The sequence below is a fragment of the Trichogramma pretiosum genome, unplaced genomic scaffold (assembly GCF_000599845.2).
Source record: "Trichogramma pretiosum strain Unisexual culture from Peru unplaced genomic scaffold, Tpre_2.0 scaffold122, whole genome shotgun sequence".
Taxonomy (NCBI): domain Eukaryota; kingdom Metazoa; phylum Arthropoda; class Insecta; order Hymenoptera; family Trichogrammatidae; genus Trichogramma; species Trichogramma pretiosum.
In genome coordinates, this window is record NW_019640796.1 from 38,479 (window position 1) to 63,286 (window position 24,808).

Sequence of the window (24,808 nt, forward strand, 5' to 3'; positions counted from 1 at the left end):
AAGAAAGAGAAAAGATACTTCGTTTTTTTTATCCTTGACTCTTTGTGCTCGAGATCATTGTTATTGTTGTTGTTGTTATTATCCAATCTAATCTTTTAATAAGATAATCCAGGAGGGTAAAAAAAAATGAAGAAAAAGAAAAAGAAGAAGAGTAGAAAAGTATATTATCCGAAGGATAAAAACTTGTTGCCGAGCGTTGCGTGTTGCGCATGTTTATACGCGATTCGACAGTTATCGTAAAAACCCGCGCGCGCGTCAGCTGCAGCTGCCACTTTATATACTCTCGAGAGCATTTTCTAATTTTGCATTTTCCTTACATATACTTGGCTCGCTACTCGAAATTCGTGCATATGATAATACATATATACTCACTTATAGCGGGCACCTCGCGTTTGCGCTCGAGGTCGACCTTGTTGCCGACGAGTATGACCCCGTGGCCGGCCATGTAGTCGCTCTTCCAGAGATACATGAGGGCGTCCTCGGCGTACTTGAGGCTCGCACGGTCCACCACCGAGTACACCACCACGTAGACGTCCGGATTGTACGTGGAGCAGAAGGCCTCGACCTTTTGTGTATAAAAAAAATTACATTTAGAGAGTTAAAAATAAAAAAAAAACATAACTAAACGCGCGCGTCGTGTGCTGCCTCCGGGCGGAAAGGGTAAAATTACGTTTTATCAAAACGTCTTGAGGCGGTGCTCGGCGCGTACACACACGTATAGTCGGCTTAATTTATGTGGGTCATTAATAACGCCACTCGCAGCGTTGCACTTCTCTCTCTCTCTCTCGTGGCGCTGCTCGAAACGTAACTCGCTCGTGCGCAGAGAGAGAGAAAAGCTCTCGTGTGCGTACGCGTATCAATTAATCAAGGCGGCGTAAATCAGAGAGAGAGGAAAATCTTCATTCAAAATTGCTCGTGGCGTATTTATAATTATATATCGAGGGAAAAACTCGCTGGAAACAAACGTTTTCTTCTTTTATTTTTTGCTTTTTGCTTTGCTTTGCTTTCGTGATTTTTTAATTAAAAAAATGACGCGCCGGCAAAGCTCAAATGGATTGGAAAGATATACGTTGATAGACACATCGCGTCGCGTCGCTGTGCATTTTCAAACCGAGAGGCTGATAATATCGCAAAAAAGAAAAAAAGGAAACTATAATAGCATCGACCGAGATAGTCTGTAAATACACGCGGAAATGATTCGCAGTTCCATAATAAAGATAAATAAAAAAAGGGTGGCGAGAGTGGGTAAGATAGGGTGAAAAAAAGGCGATGGTCACCATCACCACAACCACCACATCGGATAATTTTTTTTGATCGATAAATAATAGCTACGACGACGGGGATATACTTACCGACATCTCCGTGGCTGGATGATCGATGATTTCCAACTCGGTCTCTTGGCCGTCTATCATCACCGACACGCTCTTCTGGCCGTACTCGTCGTCTGCGGACAATCATCGTGGTAAAAACGAGAGAAAAAGAAAAAATTACGATTCGAGAGATGAAAGAAGAAGAAAAAAAAACGGTTATTAATACATTTTTTCACGGTCCGTGGAGCGCGCAAAGGTGTATCGGTTTATCGATTTGCGATTCAAGTGTGCGTGTGTGTGTGTGTTGTGAAAAATGCGAAGGCAAAATTGAGCCGATGCTTATTAATTGGAAAAAAATTGTAAAAAAAAAAACAACTGAAATAAAGTAACGTGGAGCCCGCAAAAGCCGAGCGGTACACATTATTATAACTCACTCTCTCGTGTACCAGAAAATTTCAAGTTGCCAGCCGAAGTAGATCAAAAGGCGGCTCGTATATATAGCGGTAACCATCGATATCGCACGTTTTCCTGACCTAGCGAAAAAAATAAAAAGAAAGAAAGAAGTTGAAAAAAAAAGGATCAAACGCCGCTGAAATTGCCCAGACTCCGAAAAAAAAAAAAATAAAAAATAGGTAAGAAAGAACGAACGTTGTGTACGAGCGAAAAAAAAAATAAACCGCGCACCGACGGAAAAGAACTGGTTTCATCGACCTCGTGCCACTTGGCTCTCTCTCTCTCTCGTTGTGTCGCGATTGACACTCGGCCCTTTTTTCCCTTCTTCTTTTTTTTCGACTGCGGCTCTCCCTTAGAAGCTGATTATCGATTCGATGGTGATACAAAACGTTCCGGGGCTCCGATATATATACTTGTATATAATATATAAGTTTAGAGCGGCGAGCTTTCGACAGACGCTTAAGTGCTTTGAACTTCTTCTTCGCGTGTATATTGTATATACCACAAACGAGCGTTGAAACAGAACGGATAAAATTATTTGGGGGGAAAAAAATGAAATTTAGTGGCAAAAAGTTCGAGATGAAGAATCCGACATAAAATAAAGGGACACATGAAGTTTGCCTGCCGATCTTTGAGAAAATGCCAAACAACGCAACGGAAGAAAATATTTTATTTACAGCAACAGGAAGTAATTTAAATTTTTCAAGCCAAAGAATTTTTACGAGGCATTCTCGATATACAAATTACTGCCTTCAAAGCTGATTATCGATTCTATAGCTTACAAAACGTTTTGACTCCGATATAAAATGGATAAAGTTAAAATTGTCGTAGATTTTAAAATGTTAAAAAAATTCACAAAGAAATTGCTGAAATTTCATCACGAATGCTGACCAAAAAACCGATATATGTAGTAAAAATAGGTCGTTTGAGGTGAAGCATCGAATCAATGAATGCATCAATAAATTCCAAAACTTTTTACTTTGCATTTTTGCGTTCAAGTCCTTTTTTGAAAAATTGGAATCAAATGTCACGTAAATTATATTCAGCAGAAAAGTATCATCGAACTTTTGTACAACAAGTTTTAAAAGTCGCTACACGTATTGTGATCGACGTGTTTAAATTATTGCTCATAGACACTCGGCTCGAGCATGACAAGTTAGAGAGGCATCCGCAGTATCAATTTTCTGTCGAATACTCCGACGAGTAAAAATATTGTAAAGTAAGACGAGGAAGTAATACGAATAAACGAGGCGCTGGAACCTCTACTGGAGCTGGCGAGATAATCATCGAGAAACTGAGCACAGCGAGGATCTGTATCGCGTTTGCCGGTCGGTCGCCGAACGAGAGGAGGACGAGTGAGCTTCGTTGTTTTCGTAACGCTTCAAGCATTCACAAGAAGATGAATGAATAAAAAATTAGAATAATTTAAATTGAAGATTAAATTTTTTGTTATACAATTATTTCTGTAAAATTGCGCCTTATTTAATAAAGCGCAATAAAGAACTTGAATTATTTGTAAAAAAAGTTTAGTCTGTAAAAATCTCTCACCTTCCTTCCGATTATCGTACGCATATAAACTCGTTCACAGGACTAAACTATTTCTAAAATTCTATAAATACGTACATACTAGCTCACGGGCTGTATCAAATACGCACGTGGGTACGCAATCCGCTCGAAAGACGCATACTTGCGATAACCCCTTGGCAACTACGCAAAAGTGTATCACGGTCCAGGAGCTGGTATATTCATAGAGACCGACTCCGAAGGCGACCGTAATCCTCGTTTTTATTGCATTTTACGATACCGTAACGTATACGTAAAAATAAAATTCGCCCAGTGTCACTTACATTTGTACGCTACACAATGTACCCACCCACCCACGCGTCGTCGTCGTCGTCGTTGGGCGAACTACGTCGGCAACGATCTTGAAAATAAAATTATTGTATACATCGCGTTTTATTATCCGCGCGCGCACTGCATAAACGACGTGTATGAGCTTAACACTTTGATGTACACGCACGTGCCGCAGCTCTCCTTTTTGGCTTTTCCGTATTGAAGGACTCGATCGTTATTATCATTATTATTACATGCAGTTGAAAGGATAATCTCGATGTAGGCGTTTACGTATATCGTGTGTACGTGTGTGTGCACCCAACGCGCGTTTTTATGCAAATATTTTCTACGATATCAGCCGTCAGCATGATTAATCGCGCGCAGAGGCAGCGTTTTCTATATTTATTATAATGTGTATAAGCCGGTCGGGCGCTTGGCAATTTTTTTTTGCTCCGTTGTACAATACATATCACGCGTTGCCGATCTATATAGGCAATAAGCAGCCACGTGTCGTGTGTACATGTGTGCCAGAAAATTAGAAAAAATTAAGTCATCGAGGCGATTTATGTATATAAGTATGTTAATTAATCGACACGGTTAGGGGTTTTCGCGTGGTACTTTCAATGGACTCTGAGGTATTGAAATTAATATAATTACTTTTTTAAGATCGTTTTTTAGATTTTCCGAAAAATTGTTATTGTTTGGCATCGGGGTCAATTGGAAGAATTCTGAAATTGTGATGAATTTTTGTACCTACAAAAATTGTCTAATTGAGAGTCGACCGATATATTAATATCGTAAATATAAACAATGTAGCGATCATATAAGTAACCGCCTTTCGCGATACACCTATTTACACCTTTGCACGAGTCTACGAAACGTATCATCATCATCATTATTATTCATGTATATAAAATACCAACCGAGCGAGGCGTCGTAAGCGCAGATGTACTCGCTCGTGGTGAACTGAGCCGTGAGGGCTGTCTTGCCGACGCCCGACGCCCCGAGCATGCCGACTTTGTACGAGGCTACGGCTTGCTGCTGCTGCTGTTGCTGCTGAGGTGGCGAGGAGGAGGCCGCCTCGCCATTGCTGTCGCGGCGATCCGTCCCGATGCCCGACAGTTGCGACGTCGAGCTGTGAAACAAAGTGAAATAAATCGATGCTCGTGTAATTAACGATAATTAATCGTTGCTATTTTTAGAAACGTTTACGTGTAGTATTGAAATAGGATAAACTACGTTGATGCGCGTCCGATCGCAGACTGACCTGTACTACTGATAGGTGCTTGTACGTTGAGAGTGTCGTATAAGTTATATCACAGTTCTTTCTCCGGATGGTCAAAGATATTATTTTATAACTAATCAAGAGAAAATAGTGTAATTGAAAACTATACCGGTAGCTCGGCTCTCTTATGCCGCGAACTCGTCTCATCTTATTGCGCGAGCGACGATCGTAGTCGCCGCCACTTAGCGGTGGCTAACCGAGACAATTATTCATATGATATACATTCTTTTGTTTTATATTTAAGTGTATTTTAGCCATTCACACTGCGTTATGTTTATGATATAATATTGGGAAAATTTTGTGCACTGAGAAGGTGACATTTTACAATGTTTATGATTACATTCATAGTTTCGTAGTTATAGATACCACAGTAATATAACATTTATTGAACTTCCACGAAGTAAAGTAGCATCACTTTAAAATTTTATAAACAAATTGTCGTATATTTAATGTTATTCAATATTTTAAAATATTTTAATATAATGAATACATATTATAATTATCTAAAATATCTTGAGAATACTTTCATACTCTTATACTGCATGATAACTTATTGAATGCAAATTAAAAAATTGTTTGGCAAATGTTGTTTACATCCCAATTTTAAATCTAAAACAATATTAACTTTAATCGAATGCATTGATTTTTTGAAACGGATAATCAATAAGTACGGGAGAGCGGGGTGTGTTGGCACATGAGGTAAGTTGGCAAAAATGCATATTTCTCCATACTACTAACTTGTATAGAAATAATACTATCAGTAGTACTAACACCATTGTAGGTTGTATTTGTATGCAATGGCACCATCTCGGTTCAACTCCCTAATAAGGAGAAATATGCCATTTTGCCAACTTACCTCACATGCCAACACACCTTAATCTCCCCTATTAACGGTAATTTTTTGCTTTCGACAGTATTTAGTATGATAACCAGAAATCAAACATACGACGATACTTATTTACACGCGCGAGTGATACAGTCGTTCAGTTGAAAAACCCACGACGACGTAATAATCCAACAACCATAATATCGTTGTCCATATCATGACGTCCGGAATTTCCACCATCGATAATGTAATATATGCCATGGCAAACTTCGCAAAACTATAATGTCACGTTTAAATCCATTTCTATCCCGATAATCGATATACGAATTATACGTCACTGGGGTCGATAAATAGCTCGCGCGGTACGTACACAAGGCGAATTCGTCGAATCCGACGAACGCGCCCCTATCGATGCGTATAAATATACGACGTTTTTCGCGTTAAAAAAGAAAATAGCGCCGAGAGCTTCGATGTCACTGCACCGCGGTAGAAAAAGTATATATATGTATAGGACGATGCGGAAGCTCGCGAGGTCGTGAACCTCTCTCTCTTTGACTCGTAATAATGTATATGCAGCACGCCCACGCGACTACTACTGCGCTTTATGCGCTCATAAATTATTGTCCGTGAACAGCGGTACTAGTCGAGAGCGTCGTTGATATATATACTAATTGGAACTTTTTTTACAACTTGCGAGTTTACAATAAGCCATCTGTCGATCGAATCGACAAACTCATAATCGAATATAACACTACTCGAAAATTTTATTACGATACGAAGCGATATCCGAAATATTAATTTAAACATTTTTCTCTAAAAATCAACCATTTTTTTTATTAATAAGCAGCAGTGTAAAGAAACCCATAAGCCGTGTAGCTTCGTAAAAATTTTATTTTTTGAAAAATGCAAGTTATTAAATATACTTTAAATATACATTGATATTACATGTACATGAATTAATGAGGATCGTGTATGCTTACACGACGATTTGTAGAGGGTAAACGTGTGTGCAAGCTACAATATATGCCATAAGGTAAACTTTTCAAATGAAAATTTTTCTGCGGTAAAAAGATACACGACCTTTTTTTCATAATTATGACTCTTTAAAACCAACCATAAGAGACCAAGATCCTATCGTGTTGTGATATATACTTCACTACTGTCGGTCGACTCGTGGGTACTCGTCTATAGATAACATGTAATTTTAAAAATGTTATCGCTTGAAAAAGCCTCCGTACCGCGAAAATTTTTCACATATTATTATTTCTTTCATTTTTTCAAATAAAAAACGCTGACGTAATAACTCTTTCAAATGTGTTGTATTCATCATTCAAAAATGAATTAAGACACAAAAATGGATAAAAAGTTCAATATGTTTACCACAGGTTTCTATATAATCTCCGATCTTCTCTACTTTTTGTATCAGTTTCTTGCAAAATTAGGAAACAGCCATCTAGCGATATTTCATGGCACTACACGATCGTTTGATTTGCTATACAAACAAATTCGAAATATCTTCACAAAAGATCAAATTCAATATATTTTTGTTTTTGTTTGACCATTTCGCTCTATGCAGCCAACCGATCGATTCGTCGAGTGTCGAAAGTCATTGTAAATAACGAAATACATTTATGGACCTGAATTTTTTTTTTAGATAAACGTTTTGTTAAGATATTTGCTCTTTTATGCACAAAGGAAAATCTTTATTTTTACTCTGGCTTCGGCACTAGGTCAACATTCAAAAATCAACACTTGCATTGTCATTATAATTAAATTTGATCTCATAAAAATGTTTTATTCGGTTATGCCAACATCTTTTAGAGTCTCTATAAATTTTTCAATGCAGTCAAGTTTGTCCCACAAACACAAGCTTTTTTCAAGCAAATATATAAATATATAAATATGTAATGGTGTACCTGAGCAATCGAGCGTCGCGCGTCGTGCTGCTGCAGCTCGTGCCGCCCGACGAGGTGACGCTGTTGATGCTGCGCGATCTGCGGCTCTTCAGCGAGTCGCCGAGATTGAAGACGCCGTTGGCCGTGATGGAGAACGAGCGCAGCCGATAGTACTCGACGCCGTCCTCGGTGTCGTCGTCCTGCTGTTGTCCGCCGCTGCTGGTGCCCGCGACGCCGCCCGAAGTCGCCAGCTGACCCGGACCGATGCCGCCTCGCCTCGTGTCGGCCAGCATGGGCTGCAACACGACATGACGATTATAATGCGATATCATCGTGATGTATATAATATTTTAATGCTGTGGTATACATATTGTATATACGAGAATACGTAAATTCGAGGTGTATAATATAGTCTAGCTTTTGTGTATTCGCAAGCCGTGTGTGCGCGCGCGTCATGAATTATTCAGAATGAATATATGCGCGTGTTTATACACGAAAATCGCGAGGCCAATCACCGAGTCTGAAAAGGAAGAAAAATCACGCGAATTTTCCCGAAAGTTTTCGCTCTTTTATTCATCGAACGTATGTAAAGTTCAGAAAAAAAAATTGGGAGAATGAAAGAATTGGAAAGAAAGAAATAACGAACGAGAGAACAAAAGGAGCCGCACTGGCAGTAAATATACACACATAGTAGTTGCTAACTCGAGGCAATCATTCAAAGTGTTTGAGCACACACGGCTTCTTTCGAGTGTATAAAACCTTTATATAAATAACATGTATACAATTCTGCAGTTGCCGTTTTTTTCGCTGATTTATAAAAATTTCTTTAATGTGTCCATTTTCTTATATTTTTTTCTTTATAAATGAGACGTGCCAATGATTAAAATGGCTCGCATTTCGCGACGACGGAAAATAAAAAAAAGAGGCGAAGGTTATACAGGCAATGATCATTCGGACACTCTATACGCTTATTAAAGCCACAATAAAAGGCGATATTCAAAAGCTCTCGAATTACCGTGACGCGCGCGCGAATTATATATTCAAAGCTCCGAGATTATCGAGAGAGAAATGCGCGCGAATCATATAATGATCGGCGCATCGTCGCGTGGATCAATCGACCGTGAAAGTGAAAAAAAAACCAATTTTTTCGTAATCGAGGAGAGGTCGGATTGAAACGTTATATTTCGTGATATAATTGTTATTATATCAGCTTTTTGAGTGCCTTTGTGTAATTATTTATAGCTGATTGTTGACATCGATCAAAAGCACATTTTTACCTGTATAATAACTCGGCAGAGAAGAAAGGCAAAATATCGCAGAATTTTTTTTCTGGAAAATGTACTCCTCTTGTAAAGTAAATGTAGTGTGTACATTAAGATAAAGAACTCGACTTTATTCTTCTTTTCTCCGCATAACAGCAGCTATAAATATTGCATTATAATTTTTACTAATCAAGCTCGATTCCCATAGGAACAGAGTCTACTAGGCTTGCACAATACGTTCGATGGCTATAGAAAATTTTCTACTCGTTTAAAGAGCCATGTTTTGCTTTTATTTGTGCTCGAGATTTTCTACGTCAGCAAGTTCTGGAATCTTTCTTGTCATTGATGAGTCACGAGCTGACGATTCTCTGCTGTAAAATTATGTTCGACATCGAGCTAATGAGCGAAGATTTATGAGATTAGATAGGATTCAGCTTGATTTATTTCGTTACACTGAGATCAGATAACGGAATATTTTAGACGGTTTTTAACATTGGAGATACCGACAGATGAATACACCTATATAAACGTAAGCTATCAATTATTGACTAAGAATTTGAGTTTCTTGTTTTATATAATATTAAGACACCATGAAGGATTTTTAGTCTATTCATGCCAAATATAACATTCGAATTATACTGCGTCCTCGCTCTTCTACATTACCAATTGTAGACGTCCCCGTACGGCTTGCTGACCACGAATTCAGAGTACCTGAAAGTAAGATTTTTTGGCCGCGCGCGGCGCCACACCGCTCGCGCCGCGTACGGCCGCCCTTCCGCCTCAGTTGCTTTTTCGTGCGTGCACGCTGCACACGTATAGTGAGTTTAACCTAGAAAAGTAAAGTAAGATGCCCAAGAAATCGAAGAGAGAAAGAGAGCCTGAGGAGAGGTTGGAAAGGCTCCTCAAGAAAGTTAGAAAGTTGAATGCTGAGGTGGAAAACGTTAAGACTGGCCTAAATAAGGACGAGGACGGCGGGAATAAATCTCCATTGGGTGATGAAAATGCTTCGCCAAACACCAACAATGGCGTACTGCAGTCACCGCCTCCCAGAGATCCGTTGTCTCCTGAGGGCACCGAAAGCGAGGGAAAAACTATCGAAGAGGAGGATGACGAAACTATCGACGATGATAATTGGAATAAAATCGTGAGTAAAATTATTTTAATAAAATCATGCATTAGTGGCTCGACGGGTGAGCATAATGGCGGATCACTGTCCGACATCCGTATAGCGCTGTGAAACAGTTGCGCATGGACGACGCGTTTCTAGGAATTACACAGTTATTGGACGCTCGCGCGTATGCGGCGCTCGAGGCAGTTTCGTGCTCGTATTTATATGCATACGTTCATGTACGTTTACTGTTCTTTCTGCACGGTGTGTTTGCACGAGTGGCAAGACAAGCCGTTGTATATCGCGCTAGTGCTTGTATGCGTGACAAGACGTGCTGCTGCCTATTATGAAATCTGCCGGTGTTTGTACGCGTGACAAAACGAGGCTAGAAACATAGTGCTTATGCAATTAAAAATTGAAAAATTTTTTCAATGCGCTCTGACGCTAATTTATTGTTCCCCTTTTCTGCTCGCAGATTGGTGAGGACCCTTCTTCTGCAAAAGGTGAAAAACTCTCCGTAAAGAAAGATTTATTAAAGATATGGCAATTTCTCTGTCGCGATGGCATGTCAAAAGAAAAGGAAGAGGCCTTGATTGAAAAATATCAGACCTTAGAGGAACTGGCTCCACCCGACTTGAACCCACAGCTAGACAGCATTTTGAAAGAGACAGCTAAAAAGCGAGACAAATACATGTTAGCCGTTCAAAAAACAGCTGCACAAGGACTCTCCATAATTGGTTCGATTATGACCAATATTTATAACAACGCAGCAGAAGGAATGGATATTGAGGACGTTCTGTCGCCTCTGAAGGAAGCCGGAGATTTGCTGTGCCTTATTATTAATAAGCAATCCAAAAACCGGAAAGCGTTTATAGAACCTGGATTAGCTAAAGACAGCGCACAGATTTTGAAAAATACAAAAATTGATGAATTTTTGTACGGGAAAGATCTGTCTTCCAAAATTAAAGAAACCAAAGCTCTGTCAAAAGAAGGGCAAGAATTTGCCAAGCCAGTGGTACCTTCTAAGAATTTAAACACGAAATCCCCGAACGTTGGACGTCGAGTTGCGGGGAATACATTTATCGGAGGACGTCCGAAACAACAGCTGTTCTTCAGAAACAGCCAACAATTTGTGAACAACAGGGGTCGATCATCTCGAGGGCGCGGAGGCAGACAAGCACCGTACAGTCCGAACCAACGAACGAGCCAATAAATGTAGGCGGTAGACTAAAATATTTTTATAAAAAATGGATGGAAATCACGGATGATAGCTACATTCTTAATTTAATTCTAGGCTATAAGATACCGTTTCACACTGTTGTTCCGGAAACAATGCATACTTATAAGTCGCGCGTTGAGTCAGAAAACAAAGTCGCATTAAACGCGGCGATTGAAAAGTTAATAGTAAAAGGCGCGATTAGAGAGTGCGAATACTCTGTGGGTCAGGTATTATCCCCATATTTCTTAGTTAAAAAACCGGATGGTTCCGACCGTTTTATTTTGAACTTGAAATATTTGAATGAATTTGTTAGAGTAGAACATTTTAAAATGGAGGATCTCCGTACTGCCATCCAATTAATTTTTCCGGACAGTTACTTAGCCTCGATTGATTTAAAAGACGCATTTTTTATGATACCGTTACACCCCAACAGCCGAAAATTTGTACGTTTCAAGTTTGATGACAAAATTTTTGAGTTTCTCTGTTTACCATTCGGTTTATGTTCTTCCCCACTTGTGTTTACTAAAATCATGAAAGTAGTTATGAAATCGTTAAGAGCGCAAGGTTTCACGTCAGTAATTTACTTGGACGATATTTTATGCATAGAGAATTCTTACGAGGAGTGTTTAACTAATTTGAAAAAGACAAGATTTTTTCTTACGGAATTGGGATTTATCATTCATAATGAAAAATCAAACGAAATTCCTACCCAAAAGGGGAAATACTTAGGTTTCATTTTTGATACTAAAAGATATTGTATTGAACTCCCAGAGTACAAAAAAGACAATTTGCAGATTCTTATTAAAAAATTCCTTAACACTCAATCGTGCAAAATCCGAGAGTTAGCTCATCTCATAGGTAAACTGGTTTCATGTTGTCCAGCCCTTGATTATGCTTGGCTCTATACTAAGAATTTGGAAAGAGAAAAAATCTTCCAATTATATTTTAATGATTTCTGTTATGATAAGACTATAATATTATCTGACGCGGTTAAAGCCGACCTTTTGTGGTGGTTAAAAAATATCCCGAATAATGTACACTACATAAAAAACAACGAGTTCAAATTAACGATTTTTACTGACGCTTCACTTGACGGCTGGGGCGCAACTGATGGAACACGCAAAATTTATGGAATTTGGTCACCCGATGAAAAGAAGTATCACATAAATTATCTTGAGCTTCTAGCAGTAAAAATCGCGTTAATAAATTTAGCATCGAATATTNTAATTAAACGATCAAACGAACTTACCGAGTGAAGTTCGATCGTAATTATACGAAGTCCTCGCTCGAATACATTACCACCCACCACAGACTCAGACCCTCCCTTGGAAGAAGCGGTGAAATTTTTTTCGTATAACTTGCTCTAAAAACTGAGGCGGAAGGGCGGCCGTACGCGGTGCGAGCGGTGTGGCGCCGCGCGCGGCCAAAAAATCTTACTTTCAGGTACTCTGAATTCGTGGTCAGCAAGCCGTACGGGGACGTCTACAATTGGTAATGTATTCGAGCGAGGACTTCGTATAATTACGATCGAACTTCACTCGGTAAGTTCGTTTGATCGTTTAATTCATCGTTATTTATTATAGCTCGCGGAGTATGTGAGATTATAATTGAGAAAAAATTTGACGTTCTAAGCAGTGTACTTTTTAAGGCCTTTTTGAAGTGATTCACAGCCGTCATTGCGGGTCACTTTATTGATTTGCTTGGAGAAAAACAAAAAAGGTCTCTCATTTACTTAATACATCTAATATAACCTGCAACGCCTACTTCGTTTTTTTTCAGCAAATCAGTAAAATGACCAGTAGTGACGACTTTGAAAACGACCTATTACTTATGCATATACATGGTAGACAAAAAACTCAGTGCGATATTCAGCACAGAAAATATTCGGCAGCAAAACAATTTCGAACGTTGCGGACTGCGTGCGCTTCAAAAACGATAAGACATCGCCTTTGTGCAATATGATATATGTTTACATTACTGCCTTGGCCGCGCGACGCAAGTCGCAACTCGTCTCGACTCTCGAGTGGGTAGCGGCCGGCGAGATAGACGCTGGCAATCCACAGTTGCCGCAACAGCACGCAGTGCTGCGTCGCATGTCGAGTCGTTCAGTTCAGTGTACGTTACGACGCCGCAGCGTGAGAAACAAAGAAAGATCGTTTCGACTGTGTGGTCAGTGAAATTCTCGTGATTAGTGAAAAAACGATCAGTTCTACAACTTTTAATTATACGTAAACCGTGTTTTAAGTGAGTTGACCCATAATGGTTAATGACATTAATTATCACTCGGACTTGAGCGATGAAAGAGACAAAAGTGACGACGACTTGGACTTTGCGTTTGAAGGAAATCCTTTCAGTGATTTTAAGATACTAAAGACAATGCGAGAAAAAGTCAATTGGGAAAATGAAAAAGAGCGACAACAATTTTTTCGTCGACTACATCGTTCAGTCAAAAATAAGAAGGATTTAAAAGTTTATGATTTTCGGGACATTTTTCGTCCAGAAGAGATCGATTGGCTTCTCATAGAAGACTTAAATAATGACAGGTACGGAGGTTTACTCATCAAGCTCGTGGCTCGCAGCTATTACAAGGACGTACCCGAAGTCGATGAAGACGGCGAGCCAATATTGCGTCGCACCACCGCAGTGCACTGGGCAGCTAGACAAGGTATCTCATATATCGCCATCGTGGATGATCTATTCAAAATATACAATAGATTCGACGTCAACTACGCCGACGAAGATGGATACACTCACTTTCACGCGGCCTGCAAATTCGAACGTGACGGTGTGGTCGCGCAATTCCTCGTACTTGGACAGGATCCCGATTGCATCTGGACAAAAACTGGTGATTCGCCGCTACATTTAGTCGTGGCTGGCGGATACAATAAAGTGGTCGAACTGCTGCTGAAAAGTGGAGCCGACCCGAATTTGCCTAACAAGGACGGATTGACTCTTCTGCATGCTATGTGTGAGATTGGTTATGACATTGACTTGGCGAAGATGCTATTTAAGATCAGTGACGAAAAACATCGCACGGTACAGATCGATGCCGTCGACAGGAAGGGCCAGACACCACTGCACTTAGCTTTGCACGAATGGCAAACGGACATGGTCGAATGGCTGCTAAGAAGAGGGGCCGATCCAAATGTCGCTAGTAAGGACGGATCAACACCTCTGCACATTCTTTGCAAGTATCGTTACGACCATGAATGGACTGAGCTATTTTTCAAGATCAACGACGAACTTCATCAGTCAGTGCAAGTCAACGTGCTGGACGCATTGGGCCGAACACCGCTTCAATGGGCAGTTTCGAATCTCTTGATAAAAACAATCGTTACACTCTTGGAGCGTGGTGCCGATCTGTCGAGCTTTGTCTTTCCCACCGACGATTACTTCGCCGTAGGATTCGTCGATCTTCCTTATCGATATATGTATTCAAGTCTTTTAGGATTTGCGCTTCAAGTGCTGGCTGTCGTTGAACACCTCGAAAAAAGAGGCTACGAATTGAAGCGGGCCGACGCTTTGACAATACTGGGTCAATTCGATTCGTACGGATTGTTTGATAAATTCGCAAATCTTGACGAACGCTGCTTCGAAGACGAGTGGTTCACGAGTGAGGGGAAAAATTTGATGGTGAATTCGACCGTGTCGCTTTACGATTTGATTCATATGCAACCGGAAGAGGTGGAAAAACAACTCACCTACGACAATTACATGGAGGCAAAATGGCAAGGTCCTTATCAAAAAATGGAGGTATATATTCCGCACCTGTCCGAGATGATCACGAGAGGATTTTGCCGGCGATGGGCCCGGGAATTTCTCTTGGAGCTGACGTGCCACAAGCTGCCGATTTCTCTGTGTGAGAAATTGATCGATCCACTGATAAATAAGGATTTGTTTTTGATTTGCTACAATGCCAGTGATAAAAACTAAAAATAGACTATGTGATTTTCGTTACCGACTGGTGTTTTTATGTGCAGTTGATGTTTTAATTTCTTTGAAAAATTAATAAATAAACAATTTTAAAAATTAAGTCTTCATTGTTTTTTACAAATAACCCGTTCCTTGAAAAATCTCGTATTTTTTCCAAAATTCGATCGCGCAATGAAGCAAAATTACAGACAAACTATATTTAAACTCACGCACTCGACGAACAAAATTATTTTGATCTAAACAAAGAGAGAAAAAGATTTGTATTGTTTTTTTTTTTTTTATGAAAAGTATAAACCTCGCGCGTACGAAGTTGTTCCTCTCTTCTTTTTTTATTCATTTACACCTATTATTCTCATATAGCCTATTTCTATTTAGCAACTCGTTGCTATCGCGCATCAAAAACGAACTTTTACCTGTGACTTAGCATTCATGACGTTATAAATGTCAAAGAAAGGTAAAAACTATAACAGTATGTTTTCACACTAGTAAGATGAGAATTTTGTCGTTCGGGAAACTCCTTGATAATCAATTCGGTAAGTATGTACGAAGCTGATGAACAAAAATTTTAATACATATAAATGTTTTGGCGGGCGATGCTGACCCTTTCACCGGACAACAAAAAATATTAAATGGTACGTATTCAACACCCACAACACATCGAGCCGAACGCTACTTTAAACTCTGGCAATACATTTGTACCACTAAGAATTTTTGGTCAATTTCGTACCGAGTATAAAATTAAAGTTCATTTTATCATGGCTCACGAAAAGTAAACTTGAAATTGAGAAAAAAAAATTAACGCTCTAGCGATGTATCTATGTGCCAGCGCGGCGGGCGTCACGATTCACGAAGTCTCAACTCGCGCGCACAGTCGGCAGTTCCACACTCTGTATGTGCCGCGCCGCATGTCGATTCTCGAGTCGTTCACTTCACAGTGTTTTTTTTTCTGGAAAATGTACTCCTCTTAAGAAGCAGAGTAAATGTATGGTGTGTAACATTTACACGAGACTCTATTAGATAAAGAGCTCGACTTTACTCTCCTTTTCTCCGCATAACAGCAGCTATAAACATTGCATTATAAGTTTTACTAATTAAGCTCGATTCCCAAAGCAACAAAGTCTACTCGGCTTGCATATTACGTTCGATGCCTATAGGAAGTTTTCTACTCTTTTAGAGAGCCATGTTTTGCTTTTATTTGCGCCCGAGATAATAGCGAGACAATTTTTCCGGTAGTAAACTCTGAATTCTGTCGGATCATTGATGAGTCACGAGCTTCCGATGCTCTGCTGAAAAATTATGTTCGACATCGAGCTAATGAGCGAAGATTTAATTAAAGAACTAAGATAGGATTCAGCTCGATTTATTTCTTTACACTGAGAACAGATAACGGAATATTTTAGACGGTTTTTAACATTGGAGATACCGACAAGATGAATACACCTATATAAACGTAAGCTAAAAATTATTGACTTGAAATTTGAGCTTCTTGATCTATATAATAGTAGGACACTATGAAGGATTTTTAGTCTATACATGCCAAATATAACATTCGAATTCATCATTATTTATGGACTCACGGAGTATATGAGATTATAATCGAGAAAAAATTTGACGCTCTAAGCAGTGTACTTTTTAGGCCTTTTTGAAGTGATTCACAGCCGTCATTGCGGGTAACTTTACTGATTTGCTTGGAGAAAAACAAAAAAGGTCTCTCATTTACTTAATACACCCAGTATAACCTGCAATGCCTATTTTTTTTCAGAAAATCATGAAAGTCACCAGTAGTGAAAACGACCCGTTACTTATACATACATCACAGGCAAAAAACTCTGTGATTTTATCCAGCACAGAAAATATTCGGCAACAAAATAATATCGAACGTTGCGCGACTGCGTGCGTTTCAAAAATGATACATCGCCTTTGTGCAATATGATATGTTTACATTACTGCCTTGGCCGCGCGACGCAAGTCGCAACTCGTCTCGACTCGACTCTAGAGTATGCGGCCGGCGAGGTAGACGCTGGCAGCCCACAGTTGCCGCAACAGCACACAGTGCTGCGTCGCATGTCGAGTCGTTCAGTTCAGTGTACGTTACGACGCCGCAGCGTGAGAAACAAAGAAAGATCGTTTCGACTGTGTGGCCAGTGAAATTCTCGTGATTAGTGAAAAAACGATCGGTTCTACAACTTTTAATTATACGTAAACCGCGTTTTAAGTGAGTTGACCCATAATGGTTAATGACATTAAACATCACTCGGACTTGAGCAATGAGAGAGACGAGAGCGACGACGACTTGGACTTTGCGTTTGAAGGAGATTCTTTCAGGGATTTTCTGAAACTAAATACAGTGCGAGAAAAAGTCAATTGGGAAAATGAAAAAGAGCGACAACAATTTTTTCGTCGACTATATCGTTCAGTCAAAGATAAGAAGGATTTAGATTTTCTTGATATCTGGAACATTTTTCGCCCAGAAGAGATCGATTGGCTTCTCATCGAAGACGTAAATAATGACGAGAACGCAGGTTTACTCATCAAGCTCGTGGCTCGCAGCGGCTACAAGGACAGGCCCGAACTAAACGAGGACGGCGAGCCAATATTGCGTCGCACCACTGCAGTGCATCATGCGGCTAGGCTCAATTACTTCTACCTCATCCATGATCTGTTCGAAATTTACGACAGATTCGATGTGAACTACATCGACGAATTTGGATTAACGCATTTTCACGCGGCCTGTAAGTTTAACTATTTGGACAAGGTCGCTCAATTCCTCGTACTGGGGCAAGATCCCAATGTCACCTGGACAGAAACAGGTGATTCGCCCCTACATTTGGCTCTGAAAAATAGCGTCTACAAGAAGTTGTTCGAATTGATGCTGAAAAGTGGCGCTGATCCTAATTTGACCAACAAGGACGGATTGACTCCTCTGCATGCATTGTGTGAGGATAGTCATGGCGTTGACTCAATGAAGATGCTATTTAAGATCAGCGATGAAAAACATCGCACGGTACAGATCGATGCCATCGACAAGAATGGTCGGACGCCACTGCACTTAGCTGCGGACAAAGTATGGAATACGGAAAAGGTCAAATGTCTGCTAAGAAGAGGCGCTAATTCGAACGTGGCCGACACCGATGGATTGACTCCTTTGCACGTTATTTGCAAGAAGTGTTCTTTGAACATTGATATGTTCAATATATTTTTCGAGATCAACGACGAAGTAAATCAGCTGGTTCAGATCAACGTCATGGACAAGTTAGGCCGGACCCCACTGCAATGGGCCGTGGCGAATCTCATGCCAGATATGGTTGAATTTCTCTTGAATCGTGGCGCTGATTTATCTAGTTTTGTTTTTCCCACCGAGGATTACTTTGCCGTTAGATTTAACAATCCTGACTGTGAAATTGTACTACATATTTATTTAAAACTAGCGTCAAACGCTCTGGTCATTGTTGAGCACCTCGAAAAAAGAGGATACAAACTGAACCGCACCGATGCCTTGACAATCATGCATACATTCAGTAAATACAAAATATTCGACTGTGACTATTTCGACAGTCATGGTCTTGCCAGAATTAGCTTCAACAAAGAGGAGTTCGTTCGCGACGCGAAAACTTTGATGGTGATTCCAACCCTCTCACTTTACGATTTGGTTCAATTAAAACCAGAGGAGGCGCAAAAACTGCTCACGTACGCGGACTACTCGAAGCTCGCGGACTCGACGGAATGGTCGCGTTTTCCCGATCGCCGTATCTGTCTTACGCGCCTGATGGAGTTGATGACGAGAGGATTTTGTCGGCGATGGGCCCTGCAATCTTTCATGGAGATGACGCGCAACAAGTTCCCGATTTCTTGGTGTGAGAATTTCATCGATCCGTTGGCGAACAAGGATTTGTATTACGTTTGTCTGCAGGCCATCGAAATAAGAGATGAACTTGATTAAAATTAAAGATTTTTGTGTCCGTTACATCAGTTGCCAAAATTAATGCAATAAAATGCAAGCATATTGATAAATAATTTTTTTTTTTTTTTTTAAATAGATCTGATGTTTTAATATGCAACGGACGTTTTACTTTTTTTTTTGAAAAATTAATAAATCAATTATTTGTAAAGACAAGTCCTTTTATTTTTCCTCACAAATAACTCTTTCCTCGCGATAGAAAAACGTCATCTGTCATACTAGCAATAGTTAGTCTACGAGTATTATATGATATAATAATTTCTAAACAGCTGCAAAAAGATGCAAATATTCAGTGACCAATGAAATAACTATTTTACAAAGCTCGCTTATGCACAAAAGCAAAACCACAGACAAATTATATTTTAATTCACGCACTCGACGAAAAAAGCATTTGATTTGAATAAAGAGAGTAAGAGAAGTCTAACACCCACTACTCGGTTTTATTTAAAGTTATTAAAGTAAAACTAGAAAGAAAATGATTTTTTTTCGGTTTGAAAGTATACGCTTGCACGTGCCCAGTAGTTCCTATTTCTTAATTCGGTGATATCGATATTCATAACGATGTAAGTGTCAAAAAAAAATAAAAATGAAAAATTGACGGCACATTTTCGCACTAGCAAGATGAGACACACGTTTATTCTGCCGCGCGCATAGTTTTCGGGGTTCTTTACCGTTCGGAGAATTCCTTAATATTCAAGTAATTATTTACGTTATTCTCGGACGCGCATGAAACGCCTTTTCAGTCACACCGAAAATTTGCCTGCTTGATATACCATTCTAAGTACATATATTGACTTATAATGGTGGGTACAAAATTTAATTCACATTGGATTATTATGTAAAGCATAGATTAAATCTAACACTTACATTAAATAACGAAAATCTTATTTATCGCCTACGACATCAAGACAGCTACATTACATGTATGTACAAACGAAAGCAAAACATAAAGTTCTTTTTATAAAATCGTATTACAATACAAATATCTCTGTAAAATATCAAAACGGGCATTTCCTGGTTTGTATGCTATTCGTTTATATTATTGCATTTAACTGGGCGCGAGGCTTGAATCGAGAATGTGGCAGCGCGGCGGGCGCCGAGACTAAGTCGCAACTCGCGCGCACGCAGTCGACAGTTAAGTTGGCTCGCCGTAGCACGCGGCAGTGTCCCGCCGTAAGTCGAGTCGTTCACTTCGGTAGCTATATACGTATAAACAACAAGAGAAGGTCGCATCGACTGCAGCAAGTGTTTCCGGTGAAAAATATTAACTTTACCAAGTATACAAGCCAGTGTTTCGTAGCGTATACCGCATTGTGCTCGACGATGTCCGACGACGAAGACGTCGATAAGACGCAATCCGACCACGACGATTCCTCAAGCGACGGTACTGATTACCCATTTTCCTTCTACAAAAACGACCAGTGCCACTGCTACGATGCCAAGACGCGCCAAGATAAATTGGAAGAATTGCGTAGCCTACGAGAGAAGATCGACTGGGAGGTCGAGGAGGAGCGACGCAAACTGCTCAATCAGCTGTACCACGCGATCATCCACTGGAACGAGCGACTGCCGGATCTACGCGACGTCTTTCGGCGCGAAGAGATCGACTGGCTGCTCACGGAGGACGCGAGGAACGATGCCGAGCCCTATCAGTTTTACGGCAAATTGCCGTTCGTCAATTTCGCGGTTAGAAGCGGCTACAAGGACGAGCCCGATCCAAACGAGAACGGCGGGAAAGCGGCGGCGGCGTTGCGTCGTCGCGCCACGGCGCTGCACTACGCGGGCAGAAAGGGTCCCGTCAATCGATTCATCGTGGCTGCTTTGTTCGATATTTACGACAGATTCGACGTGAATTACGTGGACGAGCTGGACGGCCTCACGCACTTCCACGTGGCCTGCGAGTTGAACTTGTTGCCCGTCGTCGAGAAATTTCTCGAGCTCGGACAGGATCCTAATTGTTTGACGCAAGAATCGAGCTCGGTCGATCCACCGCTGCACTTGGCTTTGAAGCACAAGCACGAGAAGATGGTCGCGTTGCTGCTGAGACACGGCGCCGATCCTAATCTAGGTAACAGAGACGGATTGACGGCTCTGCACGTTATTTGCCGGAGCGGCAGCGACGACGACGACTTCCTCGAGACGTTCTTCGATACGAACGACGCGAATCAGCGGCAGCGGTTACGGATCGACGCTCGGGACAAGTTGGGCCGGACACCTCTGCAATGGGCCGTGGCGAGATTCATGCCCAACGCCGTCGAGAGATTCTTGGATCGTGGCGCCGATCTCTCCGGCTTCGTCTATCCCGACGAGGCTCTCTACGACGATTACATCCGATCGTTCCTGTGGCATCCGCACAAGCTGCAGCTCGCGTGCACCGCACTGGACATCCTCGAGAGTCTGGAGACAAGAGGTTACGAGCTGGACCGCGACGGCGCCTCGACCATCATGAAGCTGTTCTCGAAGCTCGAATTGCTGATCGACCCGGTGGTGGATCTCGACGACTCGCTGCGCCGAGACGCAGACTTTCGTAGAAGAGCGAAGAGATGGAGGATAAGTCCTCGGCTGACGCTGCACGACTCGTTGCTGTGGAGGCCCGAGGTGGCGGCGAAACTGCTCACAGCGCGGGACTACCGCCGATTCGAGAACTCGCCGGAATTCTGGAAGCATCGCAAGCAGTTGCGCGACACCTACGCCGCCCACCTGTTCGAGATAATGTCGAGGCGATTTTTCCGTCGGTGGGGGCTGGAATTTTTTTTAACTCTGACGCGATATCGACTGCCGATTCTCTGCTGCGAGATGATCGTCGAGAGGATGAAGAACAGAGATTTGTTTAACGTTTGTCTGGTGGCCACGGGCCAATGTAAATGGAACGAGAAGCAAGTGTAGTTTTAGTTATTTTTTTATAGTTCTAGTATTTTTTGATGTCCAATTTTGTTGAGTGCGGTTGATGTTTTTTATTTTATAAAAACAATTATAATATTTTTTTAACTATAATATTTATTTTATAAAACAATTTAAAACAAAGAGAGATAAACAAGTGCGACGCATAAAATCTGTATAAATCGTGTTTTTTTTGTTGTTGTTACTTAAAATAAACAGCGAGGAAAATATTTATGTTGTATAATAAATATTTTGTTGAAATCATCGTGAATAAAGAGTGCGTCGTGAAATTTGAACGTAAGATGCGTATTCATGCGTATGCATTAAGTAAATTATAAGCTTTGTTTATTTTTTTTTATTCGTTTATACCAAATTTTATAAGATATAAAAATAACCATAAATAAATAAATTCGTTATTATTTTGTCCCTTATCGCGCACTATCCATAAAAATTGGCGCAAGAATCTATGTATAGCAGTCCAGCGGATGGTTATTTGATGTTGTCATTTTTATTGTCAGTCTTTCTTTAACGAAGGATTTTTCATTCATTTTTTAGACAAACTAATTGACGTGATTTGGGCGTATTTACGTGATATTAAATAGTTCTTAAATTACCGAAGATAATGAATGACGATTTATCATTTATGGCTTATCAGCCATAGGTCGCAGCTAGGATTGTACTTAATTTTATAGACCAAAACAATGGAAATTTTATGTCATTTAAAATTTTTAGCAAATCAAAGCAAACACATGTGAAAGGACAAAGTCAAAAAATGATCATGGCTCGTGAAATGTCAAATTAAAGTCGAAAACAATTTTTTTATATTCAGCATAATATAACCGTACGTCTGTCAAGTTATTCCAAAATATAACATTTCCTTTACTATTTGTGTACGTACGTCGCTTATGTTTACGTATAACAATAAGTGTGCCACACGGGCCGCGGCATGACCAAAACTCGAGCACACGTCGAATCGTCGCTCCGTTCAGTATACACGCGTTACGACACCCGAGCGTAAATCACGAAAAATCGGTAGCTTCGTGATAAAAGTCGAACATTTTTATTCAGCTTTACAAGACAACGCATCGAAGTGAGAATGTCCCAATCGGATCCCGATGGCATCCGCGAAGACGTCCACGACTGCGGCTGCGACGATCCATCGGCCAGTCCATCGGAGAAACTGCAGATCATGCGAGCGGAGGTCGATTGGGAGAACGAAGAGGAGCGACGACGATTTTTCCATCGACTCTATCCTTTGATCGAAAATTGGGACGACGATCATCTTCCCGATCTCAGGGACATTTTTCGCCCGGAAGAGATCGACTGGCTTCTCACGGAAGACCTAAAAAAAAATAGGTCCGAAGCCGAGAAAAAATATTCCCTCATCGAGTTCGTGATTCGCAGCGGCTACAAGGACAGGCCCGAACTGAATGAGGACAAAAAGCCGATACTGCGTCGCACCACGGCACTGCACGAAGCGTCCCGACTCGAATGCAGTGCAGACCTCGCTCGTAGTCTGTTCGACATATACAGGAGATACGACGCGAATTACGTCGACGAGGACGGCCTGACGCACTTCCACGTGGCCTGCGGCTTCGACTTGGTGGGCAAGGTCGCGCAATTCCTCGTGTTCGGCCAGAATCCCAATTTTCCGGGCTCGATGATCGAGCCACCTTTACACGTGGCTCTGCGCAACCGCTCGGAGGAGATGACCGAGGTGCTGCTGAGAGCGGGCGCCGACCCGAGCCTACCCGACCCAAGAGACGGTATGACACCGCTGCACGCCGTTTGCGACTCGGACTTTTGCTGCAGCGATCTGGCGGTGATCCTGTACGAGGCCGGCCTAGAGAGAAAACGGCCGATCGACGTGAACGCCCGAGACCGATTGGGTCGTACGCCGCTGCACTACGCCCTGAAGCAGGAGTGCGAGAAGGACGTGGCGCTGCTGCTGCGGCACGGGGCGGATCCGAACTGCGCCGACGACGAGGGAGCGACTCCGCTTCACTTTCTCGCCAAGATCGGCTGCGACGACGACTTCATGGAGAGATTCTTCGAGGTATGCGACGACAATAATCTGAAGCTGCAGGTCAACACGAGGGACAATTTGGGTAGGACGCCTCTCGACTGGGCCCTGAGGAATCTCTTGGCGAGATCCGTCGGCGTGCTGCTGGATCGCGGCGCCGATCTGACCGGCCTCGACTTTCCCACCGAGGACTACTTCGAGCATCCGTATCTGCAGCCGGAGATCGGCCACGGACTCTTTCACAAATTGCCGATAAAGATCGCGTCGGACGCGATGGCCATCGTCGAGCAGCTCGAAAAGAAAGGATACGAGCTGAACTCCAGCGGCGCCTTCATCATCATCAAGACGTTGGCCGACTACGAAGTGTTCCAGGATGTACCGATCGTTAGAAGCGGCCCCGAGTACGAGAAATTTGCGCAGGAGGCGAGAGAGCACATGATCAACGCGGACCTGTCGCTCTACGATCTGATGCAGCTGCGGCCCGAGGAGGCGGAGCAACGACTGACGCACGCCGACTACACGAGATTCGTCGAGTCGGACTTTGAATTTCCCGCCGCGTCGCGGCGCGCGTACGTCCTGCACCTGAGCGAGACGATCACGCGGGGATTTTGCCGGCGATGGGCCCTGAGATCCTTCCTGGAGGTGACGCGCTACAAGTACCCGATTCCTTGGTGCGAGGAGTGGATCAATTCGTGCAACAACAAGAATTTGTTCTTCATGAACCTGTTGATCAATTTTATTTTGTTGTCCGAGACCATTCCTGTACTGAATTAGTAAGTAAATAAAGATCTTTTCATTTTCTCGAAAAAAAAAAAAAAAAAAA

At 41.6% G+C, this 24,808-nt stretch overlaps 3 protein-coding genes across 4 annotated transcripts in view; 2 read left to right on the plus strand and 1 right to left on the minus strand.

The window, feature by feature from the left end:
- LOC106656365 (ubiquitin carboxyl-terminal hydrolase 36-like) overlaps positions 1–24,808 on the minus strand; it is an 89,519-nt gene that overhangs the window by 1,688 nt on the left and 63,023 nt on the right. Inside the window, exons 3-7 of one of the 2 annotated variants that reach the window (XM_023458127.1) lie at positions 7,624–7,898; positions 4,520–4,731; positions 1,353–1,444; positions 373–565; positions 29–92 (exon numbers count right to left, since the gene is read on the minus strand). In XM_023458127.1, coding sequence (XP_023313895.1) covers positions 88–92; positions 373–565; positions 1,353–1,444; positions 4,520–4,731; positions 7,624–7,898 — 777 coding nt within the window. In that variant the 3' untranslated portion in view covers positions 29–87. Of the gene's footprint in view, positions 1–28; positions 93–372; positions 566–1,352; positions 1,445–4,519; positions 4,732–7,623; positions 7,899–24,808 lie in introns of those variants that run through there. The other variant, XM_014377310.2, reaches the window with a different exon arrangement.
- LOC111693477 lies at positions 17,103–19,507 on the plus strand. The gene has a single exon (XM_023458150.1). It carries the CDS (start codon positions 17,355–17,357, stop codon positions 19,062–19,064), a length of 1,710 nt encoding a protein of 569 aa, XP_023313918.1. The 5' UTR covers positions 17,103–17,354; the 3' UTR covers positions 19,065–19,507.
- LOC106656368 (protein phosphatase 1 regulatory inhibitor subunit 16B-like) lies at positions 22,902–24,793 on the plus strand. The gene has a single exon (XM_014377315.2). The coding sequence runs from the start codon at positions 23,059–23,061 to the stop codon at positions 24,757–24,759; it is 1,701 nt and encodes a 566-aa protein (XP_014232801.1). The 5' UTR covers positions 22,902–23,058; the 3' UTR covers positions 24,760–24,793.